The sequence below is a fragment of the Patagioenas fasciata genome, chromosome 12 (assembly GCF_037038585.1).
Source record: "Patagioenas fasciata isolate bPatFas1 chromosome 12, bPatFas1.hap1, whole genome shotgun sequence".
In the NCBI taxonomy this organism is placed as follows: Eukaryota; Metazoa; Chordata; class Aves; order Columbiformes; family Columbidae; genus Patagioenas; species Patagioenas fasciata.
Genome location: NC_092531.1, coordinates 22,004,421 through 22,017,017, shown reverse-complemented (window position 1 = coordinate 22,017,017; position 12,597 = coordinate 22,004,421). Strand labels below are relative to the sequence as shown.

The window sequence follows — 12,597 nt, the reverse complement described above, 5'->3', positions numbered from 1 at the left end:
CATGACTTCTATCAGAGCTTTCTACAGCCCTTCAGAGCAGGGAAAGGGTTAATCGTGCAAGTATTCAACATCAGTGCTGCTCCTGACCTCCACAGAAATCCAAATCCTGGGACACATCTCCCTGTCAAATTCCTTATTTCCCCTCTGACCTTCCTTCAGCCAGCACAGAGCAAATCACTCCAGAAGCACAGGGGCTGTCTATCTGCAAAGGCAGCATCCCGGGTATATCTATCCATCATTTTACAATGACTAAAAATAGTTTCATTGTTCACTCAGATTATGTTTGAAATTATTAATCCTAGAATATTGCTGTTGAACTTCACCAAACATTTTTTGGTTTGCATCACACATATTCTACACAGATGTTACTATTTTAAGGGCTCGCATTTTTGGCACATTATTCAGTATTTTGGATTTAAAAGCAACAAACAAAGCATAAAGCCACTTGAGATAAGTAAAAGTCTTCCTGATTTTCTAGGTCTGATTACACTGGGCTCCACAATCTGAGATTTCTTCCATTCCAAAAATGATTAGAAAACAATGTTTAATAAAGGTCATACATGGAACTGCTTAAGCAGGCACTTGTTTTCCTTCAAACCCATAAACTCTCTTTTTTACCTCAACTGTTTTACCCTTCTACAGGAAGATCCTTTCCCCATGTTTTTGGATGAAGTCTGGACATTTCACCGCTGCCATTGCATCAGCCCTCAGTCTCTCAGTCTTTAGCATCCAGTACACTTGAGGTGTACACAGAGCAGCCACACATTTCACTCCCAATTATTTCTTAGCAAGATGCTTTAAATGAAATTAAGTAAAATTGTGGTTTGCTTTCACTACAATATAGTTCTTGTTTATAGTTCTTCAGAACACATACTTTACCAGCTGTTTCTGGATCAGAAAAATCTACAAACCTTTGCCCTGGTGAAATAACTGTTTTCACACAAGACAAAGAGAACCATAACCACATTGTGGCTTTCAATAGTAAAATGTAGTTAAGTTGCTGCTTGAACAAGAGCTAAACTTCAAGTTGAGTTTTACCAAAGACCCAGAGCTGCCTTCAAATTTGAATCTGTGCTTGAAGACCTCAGGCCAAAGCTTTGGCAAGTATTAATTGGCACAGGGATGGAGTAACCACCAGTGACCCAGCAGAAGACTTAGATCTGCAATTGCAAGGAAATAGCTAATCATTTTAAGAGAGATAATAACTGCAAAGCTCAGTTTGTCCATGAGTGACTAATAGATTTTCCTCTTCCTTAAAGTGCACGAAGATACATTAATAAGGAAAACAGGAAAACTGTAAATGAAATTATGCAAAATGAAACAGATTGCAAGGGAAAAAAAGTACTGTCTAAAATGAATATACCCCACTTTTATATAATGGTAGAAGAAATCGTGGAAAACCAATGCAGCACAGCCTACAATTTTGCTGTACTGAGCCTTAACATTTTAAAACTTTATGTAAAAAGAAACAGTGATTGTAGGGCTGTTTGGATGAGAGAAGATGCAAAGCTCTGTGCACATTCTGATGTATTTCTGCACTTTATATATATGGGAGATAAATTATGTGTGCAGTAACTAGTACAAACAAACGAACAAGAGCCAGAGCTCTTCTGGAGGGAATTCAGGGACAGCAGGCCAGGACTTACTTGGATTCTGTTTCAAAACTTTCTGGAAAGAGCAACATCTCTGCACATCAAAAAAGCTGAATAAAGTAAAAGCAGAGGCATCTTTTTGCATCAGTAAGTGCCAGCCATTAACACCTTGCTTCCACTCCCTCAGAAACTGCTGAGGCATTTGATAGTTCACTTGCGAATAACATGGGAAATTGTTAAAGCTCCAGACCTTTGGAAAACAGAACGTTTTCCAGCAATGTAGGGCAGTACCTATTGAAGTTGATCGGGTACAGGATGATATCCTCAGGTGCTCTGCCGTCCCACTGGATGATATAAGCCTGCTCGAGCATGACAACGGGCTGGTACTGCTGGTACGGTGCTCCTCTGTTCACACCTTGCAGCCGCACGGGATGAGAATGGTATGTTGCTCTGGCAATGGATAAGGTCAGATTCTCGGGGCGTCTGGCCTGAATATAAAGCTGAGGGTGAAAGGAAAATGACAAACATACCCATTAAACCGGCCAAGCTCAGCTACAACATGTGCATTTGATCATCGTTGCCTGTACATGTTTTTTGCCAATGAAGAGCTCAGAACATTTGGAAAGTCACTGAAACATTTCCAGTTCAAATATAAAAGGTAAAACAGAAACAGCATCTGCAGCCATTCATCGGGACACCATGAAGTGAGATATGAATTGTACAGCACCATAAAAATGCTCACTATTCAAAATCTCGAGGGAAAAGGGCAAACAAGGAAATATCACAAAGTAACTCTTTTTTATGAATTCAAATAATTGCACTTTAGAAACAGGCTTATTCCATTGAAAAGACAGAAAACTTCTAAGTTATTTCAATGGGCTTTGGACTAGGTCCAGTGATCTAATGGAATCCACATCGTCGCTCTCAAGTAGCACACTAGGCTAAAATTTTGGGGGCTAAAACTCAGTGGCCTGGCTATATGATCTTACAGTCTAATTACCATATTCCACAGGCTTGACCAGAGAGCTCCTCTGTGCAGGGACCAACAGATTCCCTTGGCCTGTAGTTCACCTCTACAGATCAGTTACAAAACTACGCTCCGGTTGTATGCTCTTTCCGTCCTGCCATCACTTAAATGAAGGCCAACTCATGTGGCAAACATTGGTTTCAAGGACAAACACATGATATTCACCTGCTTCCCCTTGCATGAAATTCCAGTGCCAAAGGAAGATGCACAGCCATTCATACAAATCTAGTCTTGGCACATGGGATTGTAGCAAACAGCTTGCCATGTTCCCTGAAGGGATTCAAATGCACTGAGGACAGGTGAGGACACCTATATCCCACTTCCTTCATTCTCTTAGGGTGTGGAATAGGGCTCTTTGCATCAAGAACTTGAAACACTCAACATAAAATTCCATGTGAGCTCAGAAATATCTAAGTTTCTACATGAGAACCCATTAAGAAAAATTGTTTTCAAATGCAATTTCTATCTTTGAAGTAGGTCAAAATGAAGGCAGCAGTCTCTTAAGTTTTTAAAATGCAGGCAAGGATAGAAGCACAGCCAAGATTCGCGGAGAACCAAGACTCCATCTATCAGGATATCCGCTTTCTAATGCTGGGCTGTGAGACCTTGGCCCCTCACATCTCCATATCTGCTTCTCTTCCTCTTGTCTGTCCAGATTGAAAGCTCTGCACAAATAGACTGTCTCTCACTGGCTTATTTTAGTTGGGGTTTCCAGCCAGTTTCAGTTCCCAGTTTCAGTTTCACGCTCGGAAGGACTCTGCACTTGTTCCTGATCCTGGTGTTGAGTTGGAATTCCGGAGGACCTCCACAAGACAGGTCCTCTTTGCCTACCCCTCACCTCATGCTGAATGCTCAAGTTAAAAAATTTGGTGTCATATCAAATGTAAATGTTTATTGGATATTCGGTCTATTCCTCCTTTCACACAATTGCACTTTAATGATGAGAACCTATCCTGAGTGCCATCTGCAGACCATCGAAGATTAAAGTGGATTGCAGAATTGCATTAAACGGAAATTTTTCCTGACGGCTGAACTTATTGATCAAGTAATTCACTCCGAACAATCTCTGAGCAGCAGCCCATTTGCTCTTTCTTGATGGATCAAGGAAGAATAAATTATTTTTACAGCCTGATAAAAGCCCTTTTTCATCTATGAAATCAAGGAGGAAAACCTATTTTCCCTTCACATTCAAATAATGATTAGAAAAGCAGTAACATGCAATGCAATGAGCCAGGTTTCGATCTCATTTGTCCCCACCTGGATGGGTAAGTGCCAAGGTCAGAGCAGGTGATCAGTAAGGTCCCTTTGGACCTGAAATCCCATCAATGTATTAATTGTTCTCAGTCAAAACCGGAATTTCTGACAAAGAAATGTGGGAATGAACTGTGATACTGCAAAATAATAGCCCACTTGTGTCTTTTTGGATAAGAGGCAAGAGTTTCTGTCCTATCACTGTAAACTTTGACATTATTTCCTTTTAATATGTGTCTCTAGCAAGCACAGAATGTTAAGGTGGTACCTGCTGTGCACTTAGTACAAAATGAAATGCACCAATGATAAACTAAGCCAAGAAAGGAAGGAAATGCATTCAATGAGCCCAAAAAGTTCCTAAATCACAGACTACCAAGAACAAAAGATTCTTATATACTTCAAGATATTTGTGCAAAAAGGAAAAAGGAGAGAGAAAGCTCTATGCATGGCCTAAGTTGCTCGTTACAGTGGTTGTTAATGAGTTCAGAAAGTGCTGGAAGAGCATGCAGTATGCTTCAATCAGATGTTGAGGAAAGCATGGTAACATTCTCCTCCCAGAGCCTAGGGACCAAGTCACAGGTCTGACATTAAGGATAATGGTGACAGCTGTTTTGAGAATGAAACTGTAATTACTAGAATGAGGAAAAACGCCATTTCTGTGTTGACAGAAATATTTGTAAACTTATTTTGTCTCCTGCAACAACCAACAGTGGCCACTGAGTGAATGCCTGCCAGAACTGCAAGCCACCAAGGATGTGATTTTCAGTTCCACAGAAATATAGCAGAATATCTGGTGGATCCTGCAAAGTATTTATCACTAAAGGAGGTCACGGGAGGTAAATTCCCTGAAAAAGAATAACCCTTTTAAGCTCTTCTGGCCCCAGGTAGGTGAAACATCAGCCACTGTCGCAGCTTAGTGCCCTCGGGATATCACAACGCGGTCTCTTTCTTCCTCAGCCATCACTCTGTGACACCTTTATTCACTTGAACTAAACCTGGGAGACTTCATCACTTCTCTTCCTCCTATCTACCTTTCCAGGGGCAAAACACTTGCAAATAGGACTGAAAATGAGATTAACAAGATCACTTATTTTCTAGAATAAAAAAACCCATCTTCCTTAGCAACACCTCCATAATTTTCAGTTAGCTCTAGCGAAATATTTAAAAAGAAGAAAGTGGGTCATAAAAGTACTTTAAAATATGAGAAGTGGTGACAGCTTAATGTAGTAGGAGAAGAACAGCTAGTTAAAATGTTATAAAATGTGAGCCTTCTACTTGCTTGGATGGTTTAATGGACGTAGTTGTCATTTTAGCTGCTTAACACTTCATGCTAAAAAGATGTGTCAGATTTCCCTGTGCTTACATGGCAATTTTCCCAAGTAGATTGTGAAACTGAGAAGATAAGCTCTTTTACAATTCATGGGGGACCTGCTGTACAACTAGATAGCAAGTATGAAGATAAGCAACATGCAAAGTATTGGAACAGAAAATTTTGGTTTCTGAGAATAGGCTTGCTTTGCTTTCTAGTTTCAGCTGTCAAGCTGGGGCAAAATGAGAAGTTCAAACCACATCTTCTCCTCTTCTGGTTGACTATTCAAAAAAGGTTAATTTATCAAGACAAAACATTTTCTCTAGGAAGTTTCCACATGAAGACCTTTCAGAAGGTCTTTTGGAAAGAAATTATTTCAGAAAGAAAAAATCTGTCTTTCTATAAGGCATTCTAGGACCAATTTTTGGTTGTAAAAATGACAGCAGCTTCACTGTCATCAGCAAAACTACTTTGATTTTCCATTGGTGCACATCGGAGGCCAAAATTGGACCTCCTTGTCCAAATACAGAGACCATTAGCTGAAAAAATATCTCACAGGCTTTCCTTCTTCCCAGTGTGTGAGGTGCTGATGATACTCAAGCATCACAGGTACACTGGGACTGTACAGTTTTACCTGTGCTCAGAAAAGCACCATTTACTACCTGCTGCATCTCTTGCTTCACATTCAGAAGCATCAGTACCAAAATCAGCTACACAGGCAGTGAATACACAAGCGGACACAGGTTGAAGATATATAACTTGGAGATGCAGGATCAGCGCAATTGCAAACATTCAGTGCAAGAAATCAGTTAACAGAGGGCAAGAATTTCTACCTGAGCAGCCGGCAACAAGGCAGTAACTAGGTGAACTGGTGAAAAATCAACAGCATTGCCTGAAGTATTCTATAATAGCAAGGCATCAATTTTTTGGTAATTCAAAACTGACACTAATTTAACTACGTAGCAGTCTCTTATGACTGTCTAACACCTTTTTAAGCTTACAAAAGAAAACAGCATGTCCTGCCAAAACCTCTGCTTATTTTAATGAAGATGAATACCAAAAAGGAGAAGTTTCACAGCCTCTGCTGATGAGTTGCTGTGAAGTCTGCGAGGAAGCAGTAAGTGCGCTCTTTCAACTGCCCTGTGGGAGCCAAGCCACTTGTCTTATAGTTTATATAAAAATCAGAAATGGTTTAGGAATCTTATTTACATTTTAACGAGTAATTCAGGTGTTGAGGTGTCTCCAGTCCAACGCCATTGGAAATCTCACCCATCTACATGGAGAGAACCACAGGATGAGCCTCACCCTACATTTTTCTTTTATTACTGGCCCTTGCAAGAGCTGAAGTCAGGTTGCCAGGACCTCAGTGCCCTGCTGACGGAGTCTGAGTGACTCATAGAGAGTGCCAGAAGATGTGGTGCTGCCAGCTCTTGTGATTTCCCTGTGAGTCTCCCTCTACTTGGTGTTCTTCCTCAAAGCCTCGCTTTATTTACATTACAACATGAGAGTTTCAGCCATCACTAAAAAGCAAAGGGGTTGGTCTTGTTTGGACAACACTAGCCCTACAGCCTCCAGAATCGAAACAAGGAAACAAAAGGACCTCATAGTCCTTCCTTGTGTAAATTTTGTGATTTTTAAGCTGGTCCCAGAACCCTTTTTAGGTAGTGAAAAGCAACGAGGCTTTTCTTAGTGCTCACTGCTGCAGGAAGGTCTCAGACACCACGTGGGGAAGGTGAATGGTGCTTCTTGGAGATGGTGAGCAGGAAGGACCATGAACCAACCATAGGAAGGTGGGAATGTCAGCCTGAGTTGCCAGATTTAAACACCCTCAGGAAAGACTGTCCCCAGGTTTTTGTGGATCTAGAAATGCTGCCAGAGGAATAGGTTTTCCCCAGCCATTTCCTTTCCTGCACAAATTGCATCCAGGAGAAGATGAGCATGAAAAGTGCAGGGAAGAAACCAAGAAGAAAGGAATTAACTGAACTCAAGGCACTTTGCTCAGAAAGGATTTGGCTGAAGGACTTCGATCTCATTTTTCCATGCCAAGTAGCCCATCCCTAGGCTGACTATCTTGGGACCAGTTCAGCAGTAATACGAGAGTCACTATTTCCTTTAACTGGAAGGACATTTTCACCTGCTTATGCTAGGGAAGAATAAAAGGTCTTGTCTACCAGAGCTACATGAAAAGGCAAAGAAAAACAAATTTTGTAATAGAGTTGCTAAGATCAAAGCAAACCATCTTTCTCCATAATTGGATTCACTCTTTTAGGTTTTTGATCTAAAATACGAGACTCAGAATTTTGCACACAAACAAACCATCAGTTTGTCAATGTGCTGAGAACAAGGATTAAGCTGAAATACTCCAACACATATACCCTTCAAATTAAATCAAACCCTGCTGCACGGGACCAATTTCTTCTACCCTGCACACATATATATTTCTCTACCCAAAACCCATAAAGTGAAGCATTTAAAATGAGCTTTACTCATCCTGCTGGATGCTGATTAGTTGAAAAATGCTGGTAAGTAACAGATCCCAGAGAAGCAAATGTTTATGCTTGCCTAAACCTCGCCAAGGAAATTTTCTATGGTGGAAAAACTGCCTCACCACATAGAGTGCCATAACCAAGAGGGTATTAATAGAAATAAAAATATAACTGCCTACTTGTTTACAGTTCTGATTTTAACTGTTAGGGTGCCAGAGCAGAGAATTTCACGTCTCTAGAGGCACAGAGCAAAAATAAGCACCAAGCACAAAACCCTGATTCAGCGAGAGTGTTTCATAGGAGCCCAATCCTGTTCCTGCCAAGTCGATAGCAAAGCAGAGTGCATAAATCCGGTGTCTAAACACTTAAATAGCAACTCCTGCTCTCTACCGTGCAACTAAAGCAAATGCATATCATTGTTTTAGCTTAAGGAGAAACACAGAATCTGGATTTGACTGTGCGCATATTATGTAGGCATAGAGGTCTCAAAGGTAATCGCATTCCTTAAAGTTTCACACCTAAAGTTCCTTGTAGAAAGGGGAGGCAGTGTTGTGTCTGAGTACCCAAAGTGCAAGCCCACACAACACTACACATCAGAGAAGCCACAGAAAAAGCGCCTTCAGAAATCTCCCAACGCAGAAAAAAATCCATGAGTCTAGGTTTGAAACCTACCCTGAAGTGCAGCTGTAGGAAATCAGGCTCTGCTAATCCCCACACTCACAATACTGCATGTTACACAGGGAAAGCTGAGGACAGCCTATTCCTCTTGAGGTACTTTTGATGTTGCCCGATCTTCAGTGGCTTCAGGTAGAGTTTCAGCCTGTGCCACACCTGCTGGCAATGTCTGCTGACTCCCAATGAAACAGGAGTTTGCAGCACGTTCTCAAGCACACAGAAGGCTCTTAACAAATAAATAATTAAGTAAATAACACCTGCTGTATCTCATGAACTCTGACCTTGTTTTAAGATCACTTTGTATTCCATTCTTGCCTTTCCCACCCAGCAGTGCATACTGCAGTGTTTATCCGATAGTCCAGGGTGTTTTCTGGGGTTGCAAGAACATAATGGTCCTTCCAAAAGCAGCATTTTGCATGAGGGCTCCCAGCACCAACCCCTCAACCCCAAACCACGTGGTGCTGCATGTGCCCACCACACAGAGTCTTAATACAAGGAGAGGAGACCTGGCAAGATGTTCAAGTAATTGGAGTTTTAAAACAGGCTTGGATAAATAAAATAAATTAGCATCCTTTAGAAGTGGAGGAGCAAGGAGAGCCATCTGCAGTCTCATACAGGTGAGCATGAAAGCTGTGGTGAGTCACGTATTTACAATACACTCTATCCACACACAAAGGACTTGTTTAAATTTGAGCAACATACAGTGAACCACAATCTGATTTTGAGGTCACATTTTCCCTCTATCTACTATTCTCCTCTTTCTTTCCCTACTGAAATGTTACCTGGGATTTGCAGCCCTTTCTACCAAGGTGTTGACATCTCAGTTCGAGTCTCTAACTCAAGTGTACTGAAGAAAACTGCTGAGAAGGTTCAAGACCACCCTGACTCAAGACTAACCATCCCTCAGCCAGTGATTTCTGGATGGCAATAAGAAATAAGTGTGAGTTTGTGTCTCAACCACCCATTTCACCATCCTGGACACAGTGGGATGTATCACAGTATCACAGTATGTTTGGGACTGGAAGGGACCTCGAAAGATCACCTAGTCCAATCCCCCTGCTGGAGCAGGAACGCCTAGGTGAGGTCGCACAGGAACATGTCCAGGCGGGCTTTGAATGTCTCTAGGGAAGGAGACTCCACAACCTCCCTGGGCAGCCTGGGCCAGGCTCTGTCACCCTCACTGAGAAGTTTTTTCTCAAATTTAAGTGGAACCTCTTGTGTTCCAGCTTGATCCCATTACTCCTTGTCCTATCATTGTTTGCCACTGAGAAGAGCCTGGCTCCATCCTCGTGGCACTCATCCTTTATATATTTATAAACATTAATGAGGTCACCCCTCAGTCTCCTCTTGTCCAAACTAAAGAGCCCCAGCTCCCTCAGCCTTTCTTCATAAGGGAGGTGCTCCACTCCCTTAATCATCTTTGTTGCCCTCCTATCAGAAGAGTAACATCTTCCACTACTGAAACTTGATCCACCAAACGCCCATGACAGAGTGGGCAAGCTCCTGGAAGCAAGAACTAGAAAATGCCCAACTGTCCCCCAGCTGGATTTCAACTTGCAGCTTCTTGTGGGCAATTGGGAAAAGATGGGACTCCTGACAGCCACAAGCTGCAGATAACACTGAGAACAGTAGAATTACACCAAATCCATTATTCACCTCTTATCTTATGGAGTGTTGAATAGGCTTCACTCCACCACCCCTCAGCAGACCACCTGAGGACACCCACCCAACGCACCCAGCGATGCTGCCCCGTTACCTGCGCGAATTTCCCGGTGCACATCACCCCGTTCCAGCGGGGGACAGTGAGACAGCCGGGGTGACGCAGCAGGTAGTTGTCCGCTCTGCCCACAAAAGTGTCTGGATACCCCGTCACTGAGCCGTCCAGGTCATGGAAGACAGACATTTTGTCACCATCATTATCGTTGTTTCCAAACCACTGACCAGATCTGCCAAAAAACACTTTCAGTCCAACCTAGCAGGAGAAAATAAGAAGAAAAGTTATTGGTTATTACTAAACAAGGACTTGGGTTTGCAGGGTTTTAACAGCCAAAACAGTGAAACAAGAAGAACTAGAAAGCTCTGTTGTTTGCGTAAGAGTTTTGGTTTTGCCTCTTCTATTTAGAAACATTTCTGACTGTCTTGGTTTTCCCCCTCATTTCTTAATCTCAGGAGATATTTTCATAAAAATTGGACTTCTGGTTCTTTGAAATGCATCCACACAATTGTGTACTCCTTGGAATCACACAGCAATAAACTGTGCAGTGGCAAAAGGAAGAGGATGACTCAAAGGGTGAAGAAGTACTGTAAAATTATGAAATTTACTGGGGAACATCATAGCAGAGACCAAAGAAGCAAAAATTACTCGATATTTGGGGAATTCTCTCATATATCTTTAATGGCTGTTCTAAGTAGTTCTGGGAGTGACTTTTTTTTTCTAATTGTTCCCCTAAAACCTTGTAAAGCTCATAAAAGTGACAACAATTCTCAGAATTGGTTCTTGTGCACATTCTAATATATCCCCTGAAGAATTTATCTAGGAAAGAGAAATAACAGGAAACAGCATTATCCTCATTATTCATAGCTCTGTTTTCAAGAGTTTTCAGTGGCTAAATTAAAGAATCTGTCCTGATATGAAAATCCAGCAAGACAAGGGAACTGCAGATGTTCAGGAAAAAGGCATGGAATATTTTAATGTCTGCAGAGAAAATTATTACAGTGTATGGCAATTAAGTTCTGAAGCAATCAAGAAAATAATTACTCCAGGTCAAGTACTCTGAATGAATCCTGCAGCAATGTGTATTAAAGCAGATGGCATAAATAGCAACTGGATCATGCCGACCCAAAAGACTGTAATTTGTTTCATTTAGCCCAACTATTTTTAATTGGACTCTGCACATGAGTAAGAATTAAGGTCGGCAGGATTAGGCTGCAAGTTTACTAAAGGTTTTAAAGGCTTTATTTTAACAATAATAAACAGAACAGCTTAGGAGAATAGGAGGGTCATTGTGATTCTGAGTTAGATGGAAAGTCCCATTGCCTTAAAAAGAATGACCACTGCAGCAAGAACTATGTGCAGAATAAAAGTCTTTATTCCTTTCAAAATAAATTAGAGCCTAGAACAATTTTTCTCCCACATTCTTGTCTGAGTCTCATAAACAAACACCTGAAGCAGTCTCATTTAAAGGAGGCTCAAACACATGGAAATTCAATGTCTATTTTTGACTGTTTTCAAACCTTTTCTTACTGCAGTGCAGGAATTTTTTTTGCCCAAAGGGCTACTTGGCAAAGTAGAAGGATCACAAAAGTTAGTTCTGGTTTTTTTTTTGGTTGTGATTTTTTTCTTTCATTTTAATTTATAAAAGAGGAGATATTAAAAAAATGTAAACACTCTGCTGCAGCTCAAAGCTCCATTGTAAATACTTCGTGACAGTGCATTTCTGGAGTTGAACATGAAAATGGGCACTTCACTGGGGAGGAGAACAAAGTCAGTTGAACTTCAAAACAAACCGAGGCACAGCCAGTACAGCTCACATTTGATTAACACCCTCAGTGTTTCCATCCAGCAGCAGACGGTTTTGGTGCTAACGCTACTCTGATCTCTAATATTCTCCTCTAAAAAGTCTGAAAGTCAGAAACAAAGTGGAAATGGTAATGAGCAGTGCCATTTCTTTTATAAGTCTCAAGGTTACCTTACTTCTGTGCACTGAGGGATGGGGTGCATTGCATTTGCAGTTACAGAGATGGCAACAGATATTTTTTCCTAAGTGAATGCATGTGAACAGAGAAAAGATTCAGCTCGTCAAGTCTGTCCATGGGGAATGAGCTCGAGGAGGGCACAGAGACAGGTGATGTCTAACCACCACACTACTATTCAGACACCTGATTTTCATTAGGTGTGGACTATCTGGGACTGACAAGGCACTAAGGTTACCTGAATTACCTGTCTGAAGCCTAACAGGGAGACCTGACAGATGATGGTTACACAAGTACATAATCTCTTAGGAATATGTTAACTCAACCTGTCCAAAAGCAGCACACCTAACACAGATGCAGACAAGCTATGAAAACTGCAGTGGAAAACGCTTTCTATAAATGCACAAATATCTTAATATGTGAGATTTAGGTGTGTCAACAGAAAGGCAACTAGGATACTTTTTGCGGAGGGTAATGTTCAGGTCTTCTGTTTTGCTTGACTGTAAATTTTGTGCTGGAATTAAACAAGACCTGACTGGCCCTATGAATTTGTTGTCTAACTGA

General features: G+C 41.3%; 2 protein-coding genes across 8 annotated transcripts in view; both read right to left on the bottom strand.

Moving 5' to 3' along the window:
* The window catches only part of LOC136106667 (cell surface hyaluronidase CEMIP2-like), a 52,976-nt gene that overhangs the window by 15,730 nt on the left and 24,649 nt on the right, over positions 1–12,597 (bottom strand). For both annotated transcript variants that reach the window (XR_011741112.1, XM_071814039.1), the window contains exons 18-19: positions 10,097–10,312; positions 1,884–2,092 (exon numbers count right to left, since the gene is read on the bottom strand). Coding sequence is in view for 1 of the 2 variants with exons in the window: in XM_071814039.1 (XP_071670140.1) it covers positions 1,884–2,092; positions 10,097–10,312 (425 nt within the window). In the remaining variant the exon portion in view is untranslated. The remainder of the gene's footprint in view (positions 1–1,883; positions 2,093–10,096; positions 10,313–12,597) is intronic.
* Positions 1–12,597, bottom strand: part of CEMIP (cell migration inducing hyaluronidase 1) — a 111,670-nt gene that overhangs the window by 77,314 nt on the left and 21,759 nt on the right. The gene's annotated exons all lie outside the window — the stretch shown is intronic.